The sequence below is a fragment of the Jatropha curcas genome, chromosome 10, assembly GCF_041381405.1.
Source record: "Jatropha curcas cultivar XTBG-Jc1 chromosome 10, XTBG_Jcur_1.0, whole genome shotgun sequence".
Classification (NCBI taxonomy): Eukaryota; Viridiplantae; Streptophyta; class Magnoliopsida; order Malpighiales; family Euphorbiaceae; genus Jatropha; species Jatropha curcas.
The window spans coordinates 14326418-14352289 of NC_143160.1; the positions used below are offsets into that span (position 1 = coordinate 14326418).

At 34.3% G+C, this 25872-nt stretch overlaps 1 protein-coding gene, 1 long non-coding RNA gene, 1 other non-coding gene and 1 pseudogene across 3 annotated transcripts; 2 read left to right on the forward strand and 2 right to left on the reverse strand.

The window, feature by feature from the left end:
* Nucleotides 1–4815: 4815 nt before the first annotated feature.
* LOC149493156 (serine/threonine-protein phosphatase 7 long form homolog) lies at nt 4816–6512 on the reverse strand (annotated as a pseudogene).
* Nucleotides 6513–12582: 6070 nt separating this feature from the next.
* Nucleotides 12583–12689, reverse strand: LOC149493157 (small nucleolar RNA R71). Its single transcript, XR_016318615.1, has one exon. It is a non-coding gene; the product is annotated as a small nucleolar RNA R71 (small nucleolar RNA).
* A 539-nt stretch (nt 12690–13228) lies between these two features.
* LOC149493158 (uncharacterized) lies at nt 13229–21376 on the forward strand. Its single transcript, XM_089715422.1, has 6 exons — nt 13229–13485; nt 13582–13686; nt 13838–15012; nt 15347–16007; nt 16639–16898; nt 21285–21376. The coding sequence occupies exons 1-6, from the start codon at nt 13229–13231 to the stop codon at nt 21374–21376; spliced, it is 2550 nt and encodes an 849-aa protein (XP_089571548.1).
* Nucleotides 21377–22009: 633 nt separating this feature from the next.
* LOC149493159 (uncharacterized) lies at nt 22010–24488 on the forward strand. Its single transcript, XR_016318511.1, has 3 exons — nt 22010–22583; nt 22714–22783; nt 24290–24488. It is a non-coding gene; the product is annotated as an uncharacterized LOC149493159 (long non-coding RNA).
* Nucleotides 24489–25872: the final 1384 nt, after the last annotated feature.

Here is a 25872-nt window from a genome sequence, read left to right on the forward strand (position 1 = left end):
CCTTTGCCCAAGAGGTTTGGTTATCTTCTTGTATTGGTTGGAGGCTGCATGTTTCTAGCTTTGCTGAATGGGTTGATAATCTGTTTACTTTGTTTGATGATGAGCAAAGGGCTGAGGCTTTTTATGATTTTTTAGGAGATTTGGTTTGCTAGAAATCAATTCATATGGAACAATAAGTTTCCCTTGCCTGCTTCGATTTCTTTTCGGGCTTTTTCCCAAAATGGTGTTATGCAAAAAAACTAATTCCCTTAATGGTGTTTTATGAAAAATATTTACCAGAATGGTGTTCTACTGACATTTCAAAGTCTTTTGTTGCAGTCATAATTTAACAAATGCATTGTCAGCAACTTTACAAACCAATATTCTCTTTCCTCTCTCCTCTCTCCTTGAGTTGCATGTTATACTATAAATGAAATAATGTCACAATGTCAAACGGAATATATTCTAAGCTTTAGGACGGTACGTAAAGTAACGGTAAAGTGCGCAAAGTAAGATTGAGATTTCCACGATAAAAAGAACACATTGTTACACTTACAGTGTAAGAATATAAAAAGTTAAAAGAGATTTTTAGAATCACCCATGGAATAAAAAATGATGTAAGGGAATAAAAATGGGGCTAGGAATCATTGCAGAAATGGAATCATGTAGGGACTTGCATGCGTAAATTATCTTTGCAATTGTTATATTATTAGTAGAACAATATGTATTCCGCAACTCCAGCAACAGTTTATATAAACCCTCTTCACTGTCTTATAATATTGTTTCATTGTGGTGCATGATTTTGTTAATTTTCTTTCTTTCTTCTGCTATCTTTAGAAAAAAAAAATTATACATTACATATTGCCATTTTCTACTATTGCTAAACAAATAAAAGCGTGACAAGTTAGATATGAAGATTCATGCTTTTTGGTAAGTTTATAGCATTTTTTTTGTTAATTTATAGTATTAATTATTATAAATGAAATATTTGAATTCTAGCATTTTTTTTTTTTGTAGACTCAGCATATGTAAGAGAAGTTTGTTTTTAAGGTACACAATTTTTTTACATAGAAATGTCATTTTAATTTAAGTTATTATTTTTATTGCATATCTCTCTATACAACTTATTTATAAACAGAGTTAGAGAACATTCTAAATCTATTAGGTTATGGAGGTTGAGAATATTATAAATATAAAATAAAGTAAATAATAAATATGTCCAATGATGGTCACATAAAATTAATTCGAAGTGAAAAATATATTTTGCAGAAAATGACAACTCCATCTTATGGTAGTGTTCACTAGAATGGCAGGGTTATTCATAGTCAATTTAGATATGACTATGATGGTGGTAGATCTAAGATGTTTAAAATTTCTCGAAGATTGAGATTCGGAGAGTTGGTCATGAAAATTGTGCGAGAAATCAAACTAAAAGCAGATAATGAATTTCTAGCTAAAGTAATGTTTAGACAACATGTACTAGCAAATGGTGATATGCGATTTGACTGTATGCAGTTTTGGAATGATGATGATGTCTCTTTATGTTTGATTGCATTAATCAGTCTGCAGATATACAGAATATTCAATTTTACGTTGATACTTTTCGAGGTGTTCCTCCATGTCCTAGCAATTACGATAATGCTGATAATAGGAATGAGGATGGGGATGAGGATGGGGATGGTGATGGAAACGGAGATAGGGATGGGGATGGGGACGAGGATGGGGATGGGGATGATGATGGAAATGGAAATGGGGATAAAGATGAGGATGGTGATAATGATGGTAATATAGGTGTTGATGGTTATGGTGGTAGTGGTAATGGCAATGATGGTAATTACAATGAAGAAGATGAAGACGAGGAGGATGAGTTATGGTATGATGAGGATGCTATTGATGATGATAATGAGGATGATGTGGATGATGAAGGTCCTTTAAATTTGCAAGAATACTATAATACATATGTTCAAAATCCAATACTGTCTATTGTTCCTCCACCAACATCTTCAGAAATTGATTTTGATTTGTTGGCAATGGATCCTCATGCTAAACCTTTGGGTTCTTCAAAATGGGATCCATCAAAAGAATTTTCAGTTGGTATGTTATTTTCCTCAAAAGATTCAATACAAGCAGTTGTTAAAGAGTATCATTTATGAAGACATCATCATTTTCGTATGATTGAAACCAGACCCACAACATATGCCATCAAATGTGCAGATTAATCAGATCAATGTAATTGGAGATTACGAGTAAGCAAGATGGTCGGGTCCAAATGTATGGAAAATCATAAGGTATAATGATGGTCGCACCTGCACTAACAGTCAATTAATACACAAACATCAACATTTGGATATTAAATATATTTGTACTTTTATTCTACCTATAATAAAAGAATAGCCGAATATCAAAATTAAAGCTTTACAGGCTAAGATTAAAGACAAGGTCGTATATGAGCTCAATTATCTAAAAACTTTGCATGCGAAACAAATGGCCATTGTCAAGCTATTTAGGGGATGAGATGAATCATATAGACAATTATGCGAGTACACGACTGCATTTCTTCATTTCAATCCTAGCTCAGTTTTTGTTATTGAAGCCTATGAACATTATATAAATGATAACATAGATCCGCATTGTCGTATTTTTTATCGAATGTTCTGGGCATTCAAGCAATCAATTGAAGGATTTAAACATTATCGTCTTGTTATAATGGTAGATGGAACCTTCTTATATTGAAAATATACTGGTTGTCTAATGTGTGCAATAGCACTCGAGGGGAATAACCAAATATTTCCACTTGCATTTGCCATAGTTGAGAAGGAAGATGCTTTTAATTGGGGTTGGTTTATGGATTGCATCATAGTTTTTGTCACTAAACGAGACAATCTATGTTTGATATCGGACCGTCATATTGGTATTAAAAAAGTAATGCAAAAGGATTGGTGGTTGCCTCCAGTAGCACATCATCGCTACTGTATACACCATATTCTTAGCAATTATAATACTAAATTCAAGAATGCTCAAACGAAAGAAGCTTTGCAAAATGTTGTTAAGTTATTAAATTGGTAGTTTTGCACATATTTTTCTAATATAACTCTTAGGTTTTTAAGCTCTTTCATTTTCTTTGTACATTTGTCTTCATGTTACTAGCCTATGAAAATCAAAAGAGGAAGTTCTTCATCATAATGAAAAACATTTGTGAATTACATCAAGAGACAACTGAATGGGCTGATAAGATTCAACTGGAGAAATAGACGCGTTCACATGATGGAGGGAAATGGTATGGCTCTATGACAACCAACATAATTGAGTCTGTGAATGGTATGCTTAATGGTTTCAGGGCTCTACCTATTACAGCAATGGTGGATAAAATTTTTTATCACTGCATTTGGAATTTTGACACTAGACGCACCAATTTCATTCATACAAAATGGAACGGCTTTATGTTCACCCATTATTGTGCAGAAATGCTAAAAGAAAAATGAAATCGCGTCAGATGGCCATCACATTGTCGAATTTAATAGCCAGATAATAGAATTTGAAATACGTATCGGAAAGAAAGGAGGAAAGTAAGTTGTTAAGCTTCAGGATGGGACATGTATGTGTGGCAAATTTCAAGAGATTAGGATTCCTTGTTCTCATACAATAGCTGCATGCAACTCAAAAGCCATTGATTATACACAGTTCGTGGATAAGTATTTTACACTAGAGGAATCCTTAAAATGATATGAATACATGTTTCATACCCTCGGACATTCTAACTATTGGCCCGTTACAGATGGTAAGCCACTTGTCCCAAATGTGTCACGAACACAGAACAAAGGTAGACCAAAATCATCTCAAATTCATAATGAGATGGATTGAAAAGTTGCTAAGCTCGATAGTACATCAAGAATCCATTGTTCAAGATGTGGAAAATCTGGCAGTCATAAACAAACATGTTCAAATTGGATAGCCACGAAGTGACTCAGATTTGAGTTGTCTTTTCGAGTCCAATGTGTTATCTAGCTAATATCTTATAGTAATGGAATGTGGCTTTGATTTTAATTTTATGTATGTTCAATAAGAATATGGAATTTAGGTACCTAATAAAATATCATCATCAAACATCATTTAAAATTATCCATTAGTTACATATAATAAAACATTGTCAAAGTACTGCAGAGAGTGGTACACATATATAAAAAATATGAAGCCAGTGATGTCCTCATGTACCGCAAGTTGGATGCCTTCTCCAATTTGGTCTCTGTAATCGTGCAATCCAACCCCCAACTCCATGTCTACATTGTTCATGAGCATGTGAGTGAGGCTCAACAATTGATGGAGACTAGTTTTTTGGAGCAGGCGCATCAGACATGGTGATGCTCAAATCTAGAGTTTGATTCTGTGATTCAGACGATTGTAAAGATTCAGCATCTTATTGTGTCATAGTATGATCACTACTCTCACATTGTCTAAAAAGGAAATCGGATGCACTTGATACGAATGGAGCTTCATGTGTACTTGGAGGATTCTAAGATGATATGAGTGCAAATAGTGCAAACCCGACATTAATAGGAGTCTGCCACTATGGCATGTTAGGCATATATGTCGACCACGGGGCCTATTAACCTGAAGGAGTGGGCACAGAAATACCAGTCATATCAAATGAACGCTGGGTCGAAAAGTGTTTGTTTGATTGTGGTTTGTATCCATTTGTTCTCCAGCAAATGATGACTAACCAACATCATCGGTATATGTAGCAAAAGAATGAAATGCAACTGGGTAGGGAACGCAATCACATTCAACTACATTCGAAATAAGAACCTCCTTTTTTCGTGCAGCCCTATAATGTTGACGTCAAAATTGTGGCTGTGGTACTTGAACTTCCGGGTCATCCTGCATATCGCCTATTATCAGACCAGGAGGTGCTAGTTGTGGTGGAGGCATCATGGTGATCCGTTTTCCTCCTCCAAGGCGCAAAACATAGCATTTATTGAGCGTAGTATAGAAGTAATATTTTGCAGAGATGGTGTCATAAGTCTAATACGGGCATCCTCTAAGCCATCCTCCTGATAGTAGACATATAAAAAAAAATTCCAACAATTATCATATTGATATTTTACTCGTCAAGTACCTCTACAGTATAAAATTATATATATTTGCATACTCATAATTGCTCTTAAGGCAGCTCCAGCATGTGAAATCCAACGTCGAGTTACTCGACGATACCACTCTAAATAATGGGAATGATAGTGAAGTGGATGTGTAGCAGGTACGCCAGGAACAACTCTATTACTGTGACTCTCCCAAAGTGAAAACCAAATTGTATGGGCCGCAATCTAGTTAGACTCAGACTGTCATAGATCTGTCAGTTGAAGGTCATTAGAATGTTGGGGCTGCCTACAGATTGGCTGCTGCATCCCGAATTGATGCATCACCCTATTTGGATAATGCCACTCAACAATATGAAAACATAGCAAAGGGACTTGTGCTCTCCAAATACCACGACCTTGTAGACAATATGCTGCGAGTGCTTTAACAACCTCATCAGAGTATGGTTGCCATCTTATCTATAATTCAAAATAAGTATAGAAAATTTTTCAATTACTAGTTTCAAGAATGGGACAATAAATAACTTATGGTGAAAATAATGAGGTATCATACCTGCTGATATGATGTCCTATCAAATTGGTATCTAATATGAACAAGAACTTGGGTAGTGACCTCTATTATTTGATGAGCATTGCTCCTCCTGCCATAAAATAACAGAAGCAATATTTATATGGCATTTTCATTTGGATAAAAGTTTCGTTCAATTTTAAATTACCTACTACCTAGCATCATTAGGGCAAGGGTTAGGATCAATAATAGTAGGAGCAATTATTGTAAATCTCTCCCATATGCCCAAATTTGAAGAATAAATAAGGTAGCGCTAATTACTAAGACTGAAGGATCAATTGCATGACATAGCTCCATATACAAATAGGCTAAGACTGCCCCACCCTAACTATAATTTCCTGCCCTATCAAGATCAGCAAATAAAGGCAAATAGATGAGGGAGACTCTTGTTGAAGTCTTATCACTTAATAAGGATCCACCTATTAGTCTCATGATATATGCTCGTGCATGCCTCTGTAAAGTGATTAAGTCGGCACTGACAGGGACCTCATTTAATTGCTCCACTAGCTAAGACGTAGTAAGAAAACCACCCCTTAAATATTGACGTCTCGATCGCACACCTAGTAATTCCTCGCACACATCTGCCCACTCTAGGAAAGTATTGCTAATCACAACATCACCGTCAATAGGCAAACCTGTAAGTACGACAATATCTTGAAGTGTGATGGTGCACTCTCCCTCGGGCATCATGAAGGTGTGAGTCTCTGGTTACCATCTCTCAACAGGTGCAGTGATTAGATGATAGTCCAGTTGAAAGAAACAAGTCGTGATACTCCATAAAATCCATTAGATTGGAAAAATGGAATTATGCATGCATCTACATCATCCGACAGGTGTACAGTAGCCCCAAAATGTTTGCACCATAAAACTGGCATATCAGCATCTCCATAACATATAGCCTCAGATCTATGACGACGTTGGTGATGCAACAAACTAGTATCTTATAGTTTAGGACTAATATAATCTCTTTTATGGTATCCAGATGCCATTATTTTATTGCCCAAGCTGAAACAGAAATCGAACAAGCAATATATCAAATAAATACAGAAATGGAATTAACTTAATATAAATTCAAAATAATAATGAAAATAAATCGATTATTCTTTTAAGGTAATAATAAAAGTTATTATTATGTAATAGATATACAACATACACCTAATATATGTACATATATAGCATAATCTCAGTTTACTAACAACAACGTGGTAAGCAATAAGGTAAATACTTTTGGAATTCATCATCACTATTATCAGATGAAAAATCTAAAATATCTACTTCTTCAGTTCTTGTAGTTGAACTGCAACAAAGACTTGGTTCTAAATGATATTCATCAAGTCGTTTCTGCATAATATTTATTTTAATTTTCAATTGTTCTTTCGCCCTTGCAATCTCTGCTCTTATAGACCGGGGTAAAATAGCAGAATGAACTTTTGGAATAAATATCTCATGGTACCAACAATATGCTTCTAGTTCACATCTAATTTTCCATAATCTACCCCATTTTGTTTCATCAAATATTGTACATGGGTCAAAGATTGCCTTATCGATGCTATGAGGCCCATGAAAAATATGGCCTACTTTGGATTGCATCATCCATGAACAATTTTTAACATTTTTGAATTCTCTTTTCCTCCCAAACCACGCATCTCATTCGGATCAAAATATTTATCGATTGTCACAACTCTTGCTTGTCTTTCATTAGATATTCGTGCCATAGGATATTCTTCTACTATTGGATGAAAAAGTTCCTTAATTCAACTAAATTTACAAAGTTACAAATTTAGGTGTCCAACTTTTGTTTAATATTTATTTATCTTCATCCTCATTAATTTAACAATACGTACATTTATTATTTTAAAATGTTATATTATCTATAATACAAGAATATTGATTGATATCATATTAATAGAAATAAAATCAACATCTTTTTAACAAATATTGCAAGTAAAGAACTGAGGCAATACCTTAAGTAGGTTTTTCTCAGCTTGTACGATATTTACTCTGCAAAAGTGATTTGTTCCCGAAAATAATTAATATATTTTCATTTAGAAGAATTATATTTTTAAATTGATAAACAACAATAATAAGTTTATTAAAATTCATAATTCTATTTGAAATTCAATACATTATGAAAATAAATTCTAAAATAAAAGTACTCAAACTATTAAATTTTAGTACAATTTTTTACATAACTAATAATACATTATACAACTACCCACAAAATCTAATATGGGTGATATAATACAAGCGTTACATTTTCACGTTTACAATAAATGATTTGGGATACCGATACGTGTGTAGAAATTTTTTGCCACGATTCATTCTTATGATCTTTTGTACACTCATACAGAAACACAATTACAAATTTATCATATGTTTTCACATAATGTTGATTCCAAATATTATTAGCAAGTGAAAATACCACAAAGGGATTGTCATACTTTTGGCATTCACTTTCTCTGCCTCGTTAATATTATAGCCAGTATTAATTATCTTTTTCAATATGTCGCTAACGCTGATCACGTGCTCTTGCAAATTTTTGGATTTCAGATTTATTTTAAGTGCATATATTTCTTTAAACATTTCTTTGACTTTCTATTTTGCATATTCTCCTCTAAATACTCTCATGCTGAGTATAGTTGCAACCATCTACCAATTATACAAAATTAATGCTCAATATTAAGTACCTATATTTCTTATGTGTATATATGTTTTAGCAAAAAATCATATATGAAATACTCTTGTTATTCCAAAATAATAATGCACATTACTATTTTATTTAACAAATAAACGAGTCAAAAGTTATAATTATTTTTTTTATATTTCATATAACCAAATAATGATTACAGCAAGCATCACACGTTTTAACAAATCATATTTAATAAAGTATGATTACAGCAATCATAAACGTGAAATAATCAAAACAAATCATATTAAATTTATACTTAACTCTATCAAGCATTACAATAAAGGAAGGAAGAGAAGATATTTAACTCTACGTCATATTAAAGTAATAATCATAGTAAAGTAATAATTACAGATTCATTTTTTCAATTACTTCACTTTATGTCAAACTCAAATATTATGAGCTGTCTTTTTAACAAGATTATGATGGATAATTAATTCTTAAAAAAAAAAAATACAACCTCCTCTTACACGTTTTTAAAATTAATACAAACTCTTCCAAAAAAATAATGTACGTTATTATTCATCAAAGTCATATTTTCACTTTTTTTTTATAAAATAATAGTTCACTGATATGGATAATTAATTCTTGAAAAAAAAAATAAAGCAAAACAACAAATTAAATTAAAATGGATTTGACATATAAATACAAGTGCTTGCCTTTAAATAAGAGGATCACTTTTACTTTTAATGTCGAGCCTAAAACAAAACAAATACACAATATAATAAGAAAAAGATCATATCCAAACATAATAAAATATTTAGTCAATTAACAAATATGTAATAAAATATATTAGCAATAAAAAATTCAAACATCACCAAAGCGAGAACGAGAAGCACTCGCCTGTGTGATAAGTGGGAGAAACGAAATTATTTCCTTTACATATACATACAACTATCCGCAAAGCTTTACAGATTCAAATAGTAGAATAGTAAATATTCTCCTGCACTTACTACATATTTCTTTTTTTTTTTTTCACTTCTTACACCTCTTGCACATTTCTTTCTTTTCATTATTTACACTTCTTGCACTTCTTACACTATAAGAATATTTACCTTCCCCATAAACATCTCTTTCATATTGTTACACTAACAATGACACAATAGCAATATTTTCTTTGGCGTGGGAATCTCACCCATAAATTGGGACACTGTAAGTGAAACAATTGAAACTTTACGTTTGCGTGGGAATCTAGCCAAAGAATATTTTCCTGACGTTGTGACATTATTTTACTTATAGTCTAACATTCAACTAAAGGAAACGAGAGAGAATATTATTCTGTAAAGCTACTAGGAAACGTTAAAATAAATTAAAATTTATTAGTTTTGTTGTAGTCATAGTGTAACAATGCATTTGTTATACTGTGATTGGAACAAAAGCCTTTGAAATGTCAGCAAAATACCATTTTATTAAATATTTTTCACAGAACAACATTTAAGGAATTAGCTTTTTTCAAAACACCATTCTGGGAAAAAGCCCTTTCTTTTCATGCTGGTTCCCTTTTGCATGAATGGAGAAGTATAAATGCCACTACTGCACATGTTGCTCCTGTCGTCGATGAGCCTCCCATGGTTAAATGGTGCCCTCCAATGTTTCCTTTGGTCAAATGTAATGTTGATGCTGCTTTTGATCTAGGTTCGAAGAAATCTGGGTTGGTTGGATAGTTAGAGGTGTTGATGGTGGCTGTCTAGGAGGTGCTATGGTCCCTATTCACGTGACTCTTGATGCTTTAACTGCTGAGGTTCTTAGTTTTCGAGAAGCCCTTAGTTGGTTGAAGTTTCGAGAGTTCAGCAAATTGTTCTTGAGTTGGACTGTCAGATTTTAGTCCAAGCATTGAAGAAAACTGAGATCGATAATAGCTACATTCGTTCTCTCATTACTGATTGTAAAACTCCCATGGAAGAGCTGTCAATTATTTCTGTTTTATTTGTTAAAAAATTAGCTAACCAGTCAAATCAGGCTCTTGCACGGGCTGCTGTGTCTTTGTCTGGTTTTGTAGAGTGAAGTCTAACTCCTGCTATCATCTTGGATGTAATCACTTTTGATTCTAATAACTTATGAGTTCTATTTTATTCAAAAAAAATTAGGAGTTATATTCAATTGGGATTTTTTTTTCCCCTTTTCTATAGGATTTGCTATCTGATATGTGCATAAATTGTCACTTTTATTCTTAATATTTTTGGTATTTTTAAGTTGTTTTCAAGCTTAAATCAGTTGGTTGAACAATTTTTATCAATTAGACATGATCTAAGTTATTTTTTTGAATAATACCATTTAATTGAGGAATTTTTAGCATTGTTAATATTTTGACCATTGTTTGCTTCTACAGGCATAACTGAATGTATAGGTGTTCAAATTGATTGATTCATGATTCGTTGGAAAGATAGAAAGGAGCTCTACAAATTTCTAAGAGGAGGCAAGATTCAATTCAGCTTTGACATTCATCAAAAAGAGCTTTGAATCTAGAACAAATGTCATGAATGAACATGCATGAAGGAGTTTTATTGTTTAAGACATATCTGGAGCTCCAAGAGTCAAAATTAGCTCAGTCTAGGCCCATTTGAATCTTAGAAGATGGCCCTACAGTTGCTGTGAAGACAACTAAATGAAGTGAGGTCGTTTTGATTGTCAAAAATGCCATAAAAGATCACGTTTTGAGCATAAATATCTGCTTCACCTAATTTGGTTTTTAGGTCGTATCTTCTGCTGTGAGTGTCCGTTTTGGGCGAGCCTTAGTTCGTTAGAAAGGTGAGAAGGAGATCTGCAAGTTTGTTGAAGAAGTCAGAATCAGATTCGAAAAGGAAGTTGCTGCAAAATGGGAGAGAAATCAGAACAATAAAGATTTCTGTTGACTTGTTTTTTAAAGTTCCCAAGTGATTAGAGATTCTTTAGGTCTTTTGAGAGGCTATATATAGTTGCGATTCTGGAGCAGCAGAGGCACATTTTTCTTCCCACATAGTTCATCATCTAATTTGAGATTTTGTTTTGTATTCTTTTGTTTTAGTGACTAAAAGCCATGAATATGAGTGACTAATTTCTTAGTTCAGTTCAAGGCATTCAATTTCCATATGTATAATTGTGAGACTTGTTCTTAATTTAAATAATTGTTCTTTGAATATCTGTTGTTTCTTGCGATTAAGGTGTTAATTCTATTGGGTGATTTGCTAAAAAGGCCTATTAGTTAATTATTTGGTAGGATTAAGTGCTATTTCATCTTCATAATCCGTAATTGTTGTGAAAGATTGAGTGTTAGTAGCAATTAGGTTTTACCGATTATGTTCTAAGTTTTCGGTAATAATCTAAAGAAACAATAGGGTTGAATTAAATAATTTATGCTTTTTAAATTACAGTTCAAATTTAACTACTTCCTATCATTAATCCTTTTATTAGATTGAAAATGATTACTTAATATCTGCTCATTTACTAATTAGAGTTAATAAGGGTGATGGGCTCAAATTAACTGTAATAGGGAAGTCAGCGAATTTATTATGCTTATTGATAAGTTTCAGTTAAGTATTCAAAGAGTAATTCATTCAAAATTTGTCTGTGATCATTTATACAATGGATTATAGATTGCCTTGAATTGAATGTTTATTAGATTGAGCTCCAATTTAAGTTTAACAGTCAGTTTTATTTTGATTTCTTTAAGTGAATTTTCAAAAGCCAACCCCCCTTTTTCCCTTTACAAAATATCACAAAATTTAAGATTTTAGTCTCAATCTGGTGAAATTCTTTTTGATCCTGAAGTAGAAAAAACAGCTAAACGTTTGAGAAAATTAGCTAAAAAAGCTAAACAAGCTAATTTGAGTCAAGCCTCATCTGAACGGACGATTACTGATAGTTCAAACAATTCTCCGAGGGAATCAATTTCAGATTCAGATTCTGAAATTGATACCATGGCTACCAGAACCTTGAAAGAATTGGCTACACCTGAACTAAATCAGCAACCTTTGTGCATTCAATTTCCTACTTTAGATGTTGCTTTTGAATTGAAATCTGGACTAATCCATTTGTTGCCTAAGTTCCATGGTCTTTCAGGTGAAGATCCACATAAGCATTTAAAAGAGTTTCACGTGGTGTTTTCTAGCATGAAACCTTAGGGAGTTTCAGAGGAGCAAATTAAGCTTTGAGCTTTTCCTTTCTCATTGGAAGACAAAGCTAAGAATTGGTTGTATTACTTTCCTTCTGGATCTATCAACTTATGGAATGAGATGAAGCGAATGTTTCTAGAGAAGTACTTTCCTGCTTCAAGGGCTGCCAACATAAGAAAAGAAATTTGTGGCTTTCAACAATACAATGAAGAGAGTTTGTATGAGTATTGGGAACGGTTCAAAAAGCTTTGTGCAAGCTGCCCTCATCATCAAATTAGTGAGCAACTTCTGATCCAATATTTCTATGAAGGACTTCTACCAATGGACCGTAGCATGATAGATGCTACTAGTGGAGGGGCTTTGGTTGACAAAACACCGGAAGATGCAAGGAGGCTAATTGCTAACATGGCAACAAATTCTCAACAGTTTGGAATGAGAATGGATCACACACCTAAAAAGGTTAATGAGGTAAGTACATCTAATCTTGAGAAACAAATTTCTGATTTAACTTCTTTAGTGAGACAATTGGCTGTAGGGAATATTCAAACTGTTAAGGCATGTGGAATTTGTTCTGCTTTGGGTCATGCTACTAATATGTGTCCTACACTCCAAGAGGATGAATTAGTGCAACATGCCAATGCAGTAGGTAATTTTGGACAGCAACAACGCAGGTCTGACCCCCTATTCTAACTTTTATAATCCAGGATGGCGAGACCATCCAAATTTGAGCTATGGGAATCAACCGGTACAAAATCGATACCAACAGCAAAGACCACAAGTAACTTAATTGCCTTCCTCTTCCCAAAATCAAGGTATGTCACTTGATGAAATTGTTAAGGCTTTAGCTCATAATACACAACAATTTCAACAAGAGACTAGGAATAGCATTCAGAACATAGAGAAGCAAATTGGTCAGTTAGCTTCATCTGTGGGTAAACTTGAAGCTCAAGGTTCCGGTAAGCTTCCATCACAAACAGTGATAAACCCCAGAGAAAATGCAAGTGCTATACTTTTACGAAGTGGGAAAGAAGTTGATAATCAAGTTGTACACGAGTCAAGGAAAAAGAAGCAGTAGGGTGCAAAGGATTGTGAGGTTCCTGAAGTTGAGGTAAATTCTAAACTTAAAGTTAATGATGCTAATAATTATGTTCCTCCATTTCCTAGTAGGTTGGCCAAGACAAAGAAAGAAGAACAAGAACAAGAGATTTTGGAGACTTTCAGAAAAGTAGAGGTTAATATACCTTTAGTTGAGGCGATCAAACAAATCCCCAAGTATGCAAAATTCCTTAAAGAATTGTGTACTACAAGGCACAAGTTGAGGAATAATGAAAAAGTTAGTGTCGGAAGAAAATGTGTCAGCATTTGTTCAACGGAAATTACCCCCTAAGTGTAAAGATCTAGGTTCGTTTTCTATCCCATGTAGAATAGGTGATTCTAAATTTGAACGAGCAATGGCAGATTTAGGAGCATCTATTAATGTTATGTCATATTCAGTTTTTCAAACTTTGAATTTGAACACTTTGAAGAAAACCAGTGTTATTATTCAATTGGCTGATCGTTCTAATGCTTACCCTATGGGAGTAGTTGAGGATGTTTTGGTGCAGGTTGGACAACTAATTTTTCCAGCAGATTTTTACATTTTGGATATGGGGGATGCTGTTCCCACGTCAAATTCTGCTTTGATTTTATTCGGAAGACCTTTCCTAATAACTGCCAAGACAAAGATTGATGTGGATGGTGGCACTTTAACCATGGAGTTTGATGGAGAAGTTGTTAAATTTAATATTTTTGATGCCATGAAGCATCCTACTGATGATCATTCTATTTTTTCTATTGATGTAATTGATAGATTTGTGCAGGATGTCTTTGAGTTAAGCAATGAGGATGAGTTAGAAGTGGTGATTAGTCAAGGAATTCATGAAGATAATACCAATCAGCCACTAAGTGCAGAGGTTCAAGATGCAGTAATGGCATTACAGTCATTACCAGTAGTTCCAAAAAGGTATGGAGTTTCTAAGATTGATTTACCTCCTCACACAAAACTATTGCCTTCTATTTTAGATGCACCAGCTCTTGAACTCAAACCGTTGCCTGACCATTTAAAGTATATTTACTTGGGAGATAATGAGACACTTCTGGTTATCATTTCAAGTAAATTAACAAAGATTCAAGAAGAAAGATTGATAAGAGTTTTGAGGATGCACAAAGAAGCTATTGGTTGGACATTAGCTGACATCAAAGGCATAAGTCCATCGGAGTGTATGCATAAGATTTTGTTAGAAGATGGTGCTAAACCAAGTAGAGAGGCTCAAAGGAGGTTGAACCCACAAATGATGGAAGTTGTGAAGAAGGAAATCTTGAAGCTATTGGATGCTGGGGTGATTTACCCAATTTCAGACAGTAAATGGGTAAGTCCGATTCAAGTTGTGCCAAAGAAATCAAGTGTCACTGTTGTAGCAAATCAAGATAATGAGCTTGTTCCAACAAGGATTCAAAGTGGATGGCGTATGTGCATAGATTACTGCAAGTTAAATTCTTCAACAAGGAAGGACCACTTTCCATTACCATTCATTGATCAGATGCTTGAGCGGTTAATAGGTAAGTTTTATTTCTGTTTTCTTGATGGTTTTTCGAGATATAATCAAGTTTTGATAACACCAGAGGACCAAGAGAAGACTACCTTCACTTGTCCTTCTGGAACTTTTGCATTTAGAAGAATGCCATTCGGACTTTGTAATGCACCTGTAACATTTCAGAGACGTATGGTTAGCATATTCTAGATTTTATTGAAAATTGCATTGAGGTGTTCATGGATGATTTTACTTGTATGGAGATTCATTTGATGCATGTTTGCATAATTTATCTTTTGTTCTTGAGAGATGCATTGAAAAAAATCTTGTTTTGAATTATGAAAAGTGTCATTGTATGGTAGAACAAGGAATTGTTTTGGGGCATGTTGTTTCTAATAGGGATATTGAGGTAGATAAGTCAAAGATTGATTTAATTGTGAATTTACCTTACCCCACAACTATGAGGGAATTGCACTCTTTTCTTGGTCATGCAGGTTTCTACCGAAGGTTTATCAAGGATTTTTCTAAGATAGCAATACCTTTATCTAGGCTCTTGCAACAAGATGTTAAATTTGAGTTTGGTGAAGAATGCAAGGAGGCTTTTAACAAGATAAAGTTAATATTGTCATTACCTCCTATTATTCAGGCTCCTAACTGGACTAAACCATTTGAAATAATGTATGATGTAAGTAATTATGCAGTGGGAGCTGTCTTAGGGCAGCGTGTGGAAAAGCTTTTTCATGTGATTTATTATGCATCCAGGACATTAAATTCAGCACAGCGCAATTATTCCATGACTGAAAAAGAGTTTTTAGCCATTGTTTTTGCTTTAGATAAATTTCAGTCATATTTGCTTGGTTCTAAAGTGATTGTGTTTTCTGATCATGCAGCTTTAAAGTTTCTCTTAGCAAAGAAGGAAGCAAAGCCAAGGTTAATTAGATGGATTCTTCTTTTGCAAGAATTTGATCTTCAAATTAAAGATAAGAAAGGTGCTGAAAATTTGGTAGCAGATCATTTAAGCAGGTTAGTAACATAAGAGGATCCAATTCCTTTGCAGGAATTATTTCCTGATGAACAGCTTTTTGAACTACAAGGTATGATCCCTTGGTACGCTGATTTGGTAAATTATTTGGTTACTAAAACTATGCCTTCTGATTTGAATAGAGCTAAAAAGGAAAAATTGAAAAGTGAGTCTAGGTATTATGTATGGGATGAACCATATTTATGGAAATTTTGTTCTGACCAAGTTATTAGGAGGTGTGTTCCTGATAATGAGATTAAGTCAATTCTGGTTTTTTGTCATTCATTTGCATGTGGAGGCATTTTGGACCTAAGAGAATAGGTAGGAAGATATTGGATTGTGGTTTTTATTGGCCTACCATATTTCGTGATGCTTATATTTTCTGCAAAAATTGTGAACAATGTCAAAGAACAGGAACTATATCTCGTAGAAATGAAATGATTCAAACCCCAATACTTGTATGTGAGATTTTTGATGTGTGGGGTATTGATTTCATGGGTCTATTTCCTTCTTTTGGTTTTACTTATATATTTCTTGCTGTGCATTATGTTTCTAAATGGGTGGAAGCTTAAGCCACTAGAACTGATGATTCTAAAGCTGTTGTAGATTTTATCAAGTCAACATTTTTAGCAGATTTGGAATTCCAAGAGCTTTAATTAGTGACAGAGGCACTCATTTTTGTAATAGAGCTATGGAGGCATTATTAAAGAAATATGGCGTTTTTCATAAAGTGTCTACAGCTTATCATCCTCAAACAAGTGGGCAGGTTGAGGTATCTAACAGAGAGGTGAAGTCTATCCTAGAGAAGACAATGAAGCTGAATAAAAAGGATTGGAGCCTTAAACTTGATGATGCTTTGTGGGCTTATAGGACAGCCTATAAGACACCCATAGGTATGTCCCCTTACAGGCTTGTTTTTGGTAAGATGTGTCACTTTCCAGTTGAGATAGAACATAAGGCTTATTGGGCTGTTATGTGGGTCCCATATGTGTATGGCACAACCCAAGAGAGGGGGTGAATTGGGTTTTCTAAAAATATTTTAGAATTTAAAAAATAGAATATCAAATTCTAAGTGCAGCGGAAAAATATAGAACTTATGAGAATAGATATTGAATTAGAATTTCCTCACAATGTTCTATTTATAGAGAATAGAAAGACTATGCAAAGTGCAGCTATTAATTAGAACTGCTTCATAATGTCTTATGCAATATTAAAACTTCTTTATGACGAAAAGCTATAGAATTCAGAACTTCCTCATAAAGTTTAGAAAATCATATAAGACTGTGTGAGAGACAGTTATTGAAATTAGAACTTTTTCACAGAGCCTTAACCAGGTTTAGAAAACAGATTAGAAACCCAAGTAGTGAAATATACTGTAAATAGAAGACCTACTTAGAACTTGGTATATTCACTTATCAGAATTCCAGAGTTCTAATGTTCAGAAAAGATAAGACTTATTCCAGTTTTAGAACATCAAACCATTAACCAATTTAGCATTTCTAAAATATAAACAAGAGAGTAAGTAAAGCAGTATCAAACGAAACTTCAGAAATCAAAAAGATCAACACAGTGATTTATAGTGGTTCGGCACTAACTCGCCTACATCCACTCCCCAAGACTCATCTTGAGATCCTCAACTATGTTATCTCTTTTCGAGGGTAAGAGACAAACCAACAGTACAAGGCAATAGATCAACACCTAGATCTACCCTTTATCCCACTAGATTTTCCAAAGGTTCTAGTTAACCTCAACCCTTTCTGTTTTTGGCAGAGTACAGAAACTCAATTCAAGACATTAGAATCTCACACAAGGAGAAGGTCGCTTGATAACCTCTTTCATAATAGCTTCTAACCTAAGCTATTACACACAAGTTTATCAAATAAAAGCCTGTCTACTATAGATTACAAAATCTAAATAGACAAAAAGAAATGCACATATAAGCACAGGAAAAACAGTTTATCAGATTAGAAAATCGTTTAGAACACAGAACCGTTTTTCAAAAGTAGTTAATCAAAATTCTTTTCTCTTTAAAGATAAAAACGTGAAGTATAAAGATAAAAAGAAAAATGGGGCTAGAGAGTAAGTTTTGAGAGATAAAGGATGTGATCAATAGGCGAAAACTCTTAAAACAAAAACTCTTTCTTCCTCATAGTTCAAAACGTGGAAGCTCCTATTTATAGAGAAATATGTAGCTCTCGCTTTTGGAAAGAGGATATTTCATTTTGAAATCAGAATATCTTCTTTCCTTATTTAGAAGATACGAAAATCTTAGTTACCAAAAGTTTATTTTATCTTTTTGGTAAGAGAATAGAAAACGATCTTTCCTTCCTTAAACAAAAAGATTTTTAAAAGCAATTTATTTGGAAAATATTTTTCGAAGAGATACTTACTAAAAACGAAAAGATATAATCCTTCTTCGTTTTAGGTAAGAGAATAAATAAAAATCCTTTAGATCTTCAAAGGGAATTTTCGAAAAAGATAATGTATGATTTATTACCAAAATCGTTTCGAGATAAAATCTCTTTAGTTTTAAGTAATTAAATCATTTCGATTCTTAAAGCATATTTTCGAAAACAAAATTTTTACGAAAGAAATTATTTTGAAGAATCTAATTTCCGAAAAATATTTTTGATAAGAGAAAAATAGTTTATGTGCTTATAGATGAATTTTCTCTCTATCCTACAATGTATCCTAAAAAACCTAACCACTAGGGTCTTCGGACATATTCACACACAATGTAGGACTTTCTCTTGTTCGTTTTCTTTCCATAAGAATTCTGCATAAAATAATATTAGCACAAATAATATAATTTAAATTTATTTATTTTTAACCATCAAAAATCCCGAGATTAAATTTTGACCCTTGAGCCAACAAGCTCCCCCTTTTTGATGATGACAAAACCAATAAATTTAGCAAACATAAGAACATGTGCTCTCCCTAAATTTTATGCATATAAGTTCTAAGCATGCCAAAAGATTTTAATATGAAGCAAATTTAGAACATGTGTTTTGCTCCCCCTGAATAGATGCAATAAAACTCTTTGTGAAAATTAGAAATAGGGAGACATTTTATAAAACTGATTTTAGAAAAAAAAAATAGGCAAGGTATACTAAGTTCTAATAATTAGAGCATAAGTATTAGAACTAGCAAAGATAGACAGGATATTCTAAGTTCTAATAATCAGAGCATATGGTCAGAGCAAAAGAATAGAATGGAAACTGATATTAGAAATAGAACAATAAAATCTTATGTCCAACCTGCAGAATAGTCGTTAGAATAAGAAACTAAGTTCTAAAAACACTCAGTTCAGTTTATCATATAAAATATAGCTCACCAAAATAAAATAAGCATCGCAGATTAGAAGATAACAAGATATAAGTACTTTGGTCACCAAGTGCGTACCAAAATAACACCAAAATATCTGCGTTCTCCCCCTTTTTGTCATCATATAAAAGGGTTAGAAAAAGGTCAGAGCATAATAAAAGAAAATTAGAACAGAATTCCAACAATATAACCTACAAAGATAAAGTAAAATAAATTGTTCATAACACAAGAAGACTGATTAGAGAGGCTTAGGATCAGTTCTAAGTCTCTTAGAACTTCTCAAATTCTGAGCTGGAGCAGTTTTAGAAGAACTTTCTGGCCTTTTTGAAGACGGATGCAATGGTGGCTTTCTTCCATGAGTCCTATGTTTTCCATCAGTGTGCTTGACCCTCTTTGGTTTCTCTGAGGTAGGAATGTAGGGTGTGCCTTTAACTTTCAGAGTAGCTAATTTCCTTTCATTCACATCTTTCATTCTTTCTAAGGTCTCAATGAGAGACTGATTCTGTCCAATCACAGTCTTGCAATGTTTTATTGCCTTATCGAGTTCCTTGTTGTGCTCTTCTATCAGCTCTCTCTCCATCCTTCCTAGCATAGCTTCTCTACTCCTTTGACCTGATAACATCTCAAATTCTTTCTCTGTTTTAACCTCAGTAGATTTCTCTTCATCACTTATTTCTAGCTTTTCTGTCTCAGCATCACTGACTTCCTCAACTGTCTTTCCTTTTTCCATCTCCTCAGACTCCTTTTTCTTTTCTGTTTCTTCTTCCTTTTCTAATTCTGCTTCTTTCTCAGCAGCACTCTCCTTTTCCGTTTCCTCCTTCCTTTCTTTTTCTTCTTCTCCTGCTCCTTCTTCTAACTTATTTTCTTCTTCTTCTGCTTTCTCTTCTGACTTCTTTTCTTCTTCTTCTTCTGGTTTCTCCTTCTTTTCTTCTTCCTCTGTTTCTCCTAACTTTGCTTTTAATTTTGTCTTCTCTCTTCTTCTTTTTCTCAATCTCTTCTTTTCTTTCCTTTTCTTTCTCAACTTTTCCAACTTCTCTTTTCACTTTCTTTTCTTTTTCAGTTTCTTCTTTTCTCTTCTTTTCTTTTTCCTTCTCTTCTTTCTCCTTCTCTTCTTTCTCCTTCTCTTCTCCTCCTTCTTCATCTTTCATTTTTAATGACCCACTGTCCAGCTTTAAAACACTAGAGCCATCACTCTCCCTTAAATCAACATTAAGAAACTCAAACACTAGTGTAAGAATCATTCCGTAGGGCAACTTCTTAGGGTTGTTCTGCATCTTATCAAAAATAATATGACATAGATTGAGGGGTTTCTTCTCAACTATGTGCCACATTATGCACAGCTCAACCTGGTTCACATATGTGAGTGAGGCACTCTTGGGATAAATGTAATGTACAATAAGTTTGTACAACCATTTCATACTATCTGTCAGGTTTGAGCACTCTATTGTACCCTGTTTGTCTACAGAACCCTTTTTCACAATCTTCTTCACAAATTCTTCCTTTTTATAATCACTAACCCTAGAAATATCCTTAATCTTTGTTACCCTAGACCCAGTATTTGGCACATCAAAAATCTTTTCCAAATCAGCATAAGATAACGCTTTGGTCTCACCCTTAAGCTTAACAGAGATCGACTCTGTTCCACTCACTTTAAGAGAACCGTAGAACTCTTTAACCAAACTTTCATAACACAGTCTGTTCAGAGACATAAAACTCATTCAGCCTTGAAACTCAAAGAGTTCCTTGAAATCAAACTCATTGCTACCAAAGAATTTCCAATCAATCACATATGAATGCATGAGAGGATATGGAGAAAGGACAGATTTACCTTTGTCGCGTGCCCTAACTGCTTGTTTCTTTGAAGTAGCAGTTTCGGTTTTTACTTTCTTTGGTTCCTCTTCTTGCTTTTTCTGTTTCGACTCTTTTTGCTCATATTTCTTCGAAAGCTTTTTCAGGAGTTGAAGTTCTTGCTCAGTTAAGGAGTTGGATGAAGAGCTGGAGCTTGATTCGGCCATTGTTGAGATTTTCGAAACACAGAACAGCTTAGCGTTTTGTTAGCAAGAAGGCGAAGCAATTAATAGGGAAATAAGAACACTTAAGTGGCGGACGAAAAAATAAAGAACAGTTTTTAAAGGGAATTCAAAACGACAAATAGGATAAAAGAAATAAAATAATAAAAACAATAAAATAGTGAAACCGCCAAAACACTAGGGTTACGAAACATAATAAAACAAACACACATAATAAATTAACTGTTTTTGGATTTAGTCTAAAGCAAGATTATGATAATGACATTAGAAAGTCATATCAGGGCAATATGTGTTTTAGACAAAAATCGATTTTCACACAGAACAAAAATTAGAACATTGCAAATCTTTCATTTTCGAATATAGAAAGCAGTTTAGAACATACTTACAAAGTTCTAAAGTTATGAGTTTAGAACTAACATACCAAGTTCTCTTCTAATTGAGCAGAATTGACTTTCATTCAAAGGTTTAGTAAAGATATCTGCCAATTGCTTTTCTGTGGGAATGAACTCAATTACTATGTCACCTTTTTGTACATGATCACGTATGAAGTGATGTCTGAGTTCTGTATTGTAACGCCCTATTTTTTTCTGTGTTGAAATAGTAGTTTATCTGTCTGTGAATAGTACTATCGGTCCGGGAGTCGGTATTATTTTGGTCTAGAAAAATTATTATATATAGGTAATAGGTTCTATCACATTTTTGGAGCATGCATGCATGGTTTTTATGGGTAGAAAGTAAGTAATGAATATTTTTGGAGAATTTTAGAGAATTAGTGCGTAGTGACTTAAGGTGTGATATTAATGAAGGAAATTAGAGGCAATAGTTGTGTGGATGAAATTTGAAATGGTGTTAGATTAATTAAGGAACTTCAAAGAATTATTTTTATGGAGTAAATTTGAGAATTTTGTTGTGTTACATAATATTTTGAAGGAATTTAATTTGGAGAATATTTGTAGCCATTAGATTAGATTTACATTCAATCCTAGCCATCCAATTTTTATGGAGTAAATCATTATCTCCTCCATTAATTGGGCAACACTATCCTTCTTCTTCTTTTCCTACGTCTTCTTCTTCTTCTTCTTCTTCTTCTTCTTCAATTTTTCCTTAGTAAACACATCAAAATCACCCATACAACTTGAGTTAATTAAGACATATTAGAGATTGAAGCTAGAGAAGTAATATTTGGTGACTAATTTCAAGGAATTTGGTGATTTTTCCTACTTGGTAAGTGATTTTAGGATAAGGTATTTATGTTGGGGTTTAGAGTTTTCTTTAGCATATACATGCTAAATCATGCTCCACTTCTTCTTTTGTTTGTGTTTTCTTTGTTTGATTTTGAGTGTCTTACATGTAGAGGGTGGAGAGCCTTCCACCAAGGATAAGGGCAAGACCAAAGCTTGAGCTTGTTAAAGCTTGGTTTGAAGGTTAGTGCAATTATACTTTCACTTGTTTAAGTTGTTTTTACATGGTTAGGCTTTTGAATGAATTTTGGGAATTTTGTATGTATTGGTTAACTTGCTGAATTCATGTTAGATATGTTCTGCCGTGAGATTAGAACTCATTTTCGACCCCTTTATACTCCCCATCTGTTTCTGACTTCTTCATGAAAGTTGCAGCTCTATTTCTTAGCTTTCCAAAACATATTTTTATGTCTAATTCCAGTACTTGTAGCTCAACTTATGATTTAAATACCAAAACTGGTTCTGTTATGGTGTCTTACCAGTATATCCGAAATCATTGTCCATTTTGACCACATAAATGGCCAAATAACGTCTTATGTTCTTCATAAAAGTTTTAGCTTTACTTCTTGTCTTTCCAACCCATCTTCTTGTGTCCAATTTGGCGATACATAGCTCAACTTATGGCTAAAACACCCAAACTGACTCTGTTGTGACAGGCTCCAGGTATTACTCAATTGAGTGCCCATTTTGACCACTATAATGACATTAGTAGGTTCTGAGTTATTCATAAAAGTTGTTTCCCTGTGTCTTGAGAATTCTCTCGTTCTGGATTGGTTTCATTTGAGTGTTTGGTGAAGTAGGAATTCAAGAAACATTGGACTTGGTTCTGCTGAATCAGGTCTGATCTGTTGGTCTATGTTCTGAGCTTTTGTTTGCTATCTTACTCTTTGATCTGGGCTGTGGTCCCTTCTGAACATTTGTAGCATTTTGGCTTAGCTTTCTAATGAATCTAATTTCATTCAATTTGGAGACCCATAACTCAAATTATGTGTTAAAAACCCAGCAAAGGTCAAGTTTATAACAATGCTGAAAAGTTCTTGATTTATGTACTTTTATATTATATTAAGTATATACATTTATAGTGTTTTGAGTAAAATATTTGAACTGATGAGTACTAAATGAAGAGGTTTTGATTAAGAATTATTGCTTTTGTGAAAGAATGCTTTTGATTTAGGCTCTACTATGCATGATTGAGACGTAGTATGATGAGATGGATTTTCTTATTGTGAAGCTATGATCATATGCTAGGGTTATCAACCCTTATAAATAGGCGGACGCGCTTATTTGTGTGATGGGGTGGTGCTTTCATAGGCCACGGTGGTGCTTTCATAGGCCACGATTGTGTGATGGGGGTGGTGCTTTCATAGGCCACGGTGGTGCTTTCATAGGCCACGAGTATGTGATGGGGGTGGCGCTAACATAGGCCACGATCAAATCTGCTTATGTTCATTCTGTATGAGTATGAGCCTTAACGAAAAATGAAATTTTATTGTTGCTATAAAAGAATGAAGACATATTTGTATTTATAATCTTCTCATTGCTTTCAAAGTATTTGAATTAAATGAATGCGATTTCGGTATTTATATAGTTGAGTAATTTAAGTTTTGCCTTGGCTATTGTTAATTAAATTGTTGGTTATTTAGCACCACTGAGTCTTCCACTCAGCGCGTTGATTTTTATCACGCGCAGGTTAGGAGCGGAGGGTGTTCTTCAAGACCAGAGGACGAGCATCAGAGTAGATATCACATCTTGGGTAGGATATTTTGTAAATGGTGATTTTTGGCATGTATATAAATATTGTGTTGTGAACGTTGGATATAATAAGTTTGTCATGTATTAAGAGTTATGATTATTTAAAGAAATAACACCTTATTATATTTTTGGTGTATGATGATTAGAGATTCCTTGAAAAGAATGTGTTTCGAATATTATGCGTATATTGATGGATATTTAGAAGTGCTTGTAGTATGTTGTTGAATTGGAGGTTTGGGGGTTTAAAAAAAAATTGGAAGTGTGTATATTTTCTTTGTGTGGCAAGTAAATTTTTAGGGGAAACTCTTGTGAAATTTTCGTAGGAATTTTCTTAAACATTATTTTTGTAAAAAAAATAAAAATTAATAATACAAAAAAAAACTGGTAATTACTTGCCTCCTTATGAAAATTTAACCACTTCTAATTTGTGATCTAGCTTTTATAGTGACATAAGATGGTGCTCCGGCACCGATTGTGGCATCCACCGTCTGGTTCTCTGAGATTGGTCTGTGGGTGTTACAATTTTTGGTATCAGAGCCAAGCCTTGTTCCTCTGGCCGGTGGTGGGGCAAACCTCAGCGTGGGCGCTGAGTCCCTAAGGGGGGGTGAGCGGTGGCTGCAGAGAGGCAGTGCACTCACCTTAGGCAAATCCCACATCGGCTATGCACAAGGTTCACGATCAGTACATAAGAGGGGTGGTAGCTTAACCTGGTAGGCGCCTTTTGGGGTGGGTTGAAAAGCCTGGCCCAAGGGACAAAACCGTGCGGGCCTGCGTGGCCCAAAGCGGACAATACCTACCAAGGTGGGCTGACCATGACATTTGGTATCAGAGCCAAGCCTTGTTCCTCTGGCCGGTGGTGGGGCAAACCTCAGCGTGGGCGCTGAGTCCCTAAGGGGGGGTGAGCGGTGGCTGCAGAGAGGCAGTGCACTCACCTTAGGCAAATCCCACATCGGCTATGCACAAGGTTCACGATCAGTACATAAGAGGGGTGGTAGCTTAACCTGGTAGGCGCCTTTTGGGGTGGGTTGAAAAGCCTGGCCCAAGGGACAAAACCGTGCGGGCCTGCGTGGCCCAAAGCGGACAATACCTACCAAGGTGGGCTGACCATGACATGTATGCTTGGTTCTAGAATGTTGAACTGGATTCTTAGATAAATTGATGGTGCTTATATTGTCACACTTGATAGGCACTGTTTCTAATTTCAGTCCATAGTCTACCAACTATTGTTTGATCCATAGAACTTGTGCAACACAACTTCCAGCAGCAGCATATTCTGCTTCTGCAGTAGAAAGAGCAACAGAAGTCTGTTTCTTGCTAAACCATGATACAAGGGCACTACCAAGAAATTGAAAAGTTCCAGACGTGCTTTTTCTATCTATTCTGCTTCCTGCAAAATTAGAATCACTATACCCAACAAGATCAAATGTATCATTTTTAGAATATCACAGACCCAGATTAGAAGTTCCACAAAGATATCTTAATATTCTCTTTACAGCAATTAAATGAGATTCTTTGGGACA

What these genes read in the sequence shown, in the direction of transcription:
- LOC149493158 (XM_089715422.1), top strand. Translation starts at nt 13,229, where the DNA reads ATGTCACTTGATGAAATTGTTAAGGCTTTAGCTCATAATACACAACAA. An exon ending in GTAGCAGATCATTTAAGCAG is followed by an intron (nt 16,008 to 16,638) that starts GTTAGTAACATA and finishes CATTTTTAGCAG; the next exon opens with ATTTGGAATTCCAAGAGCTT. An exon ending in AGCCTATAAGACACCCATAG is followed by an intron (nt 16,899 to 21,284) that starts GTATGTCCCCTT and finishes AAGCTTTTTCAG; the next exon opens with GAGTTGAAGTTCTTGCTCAG.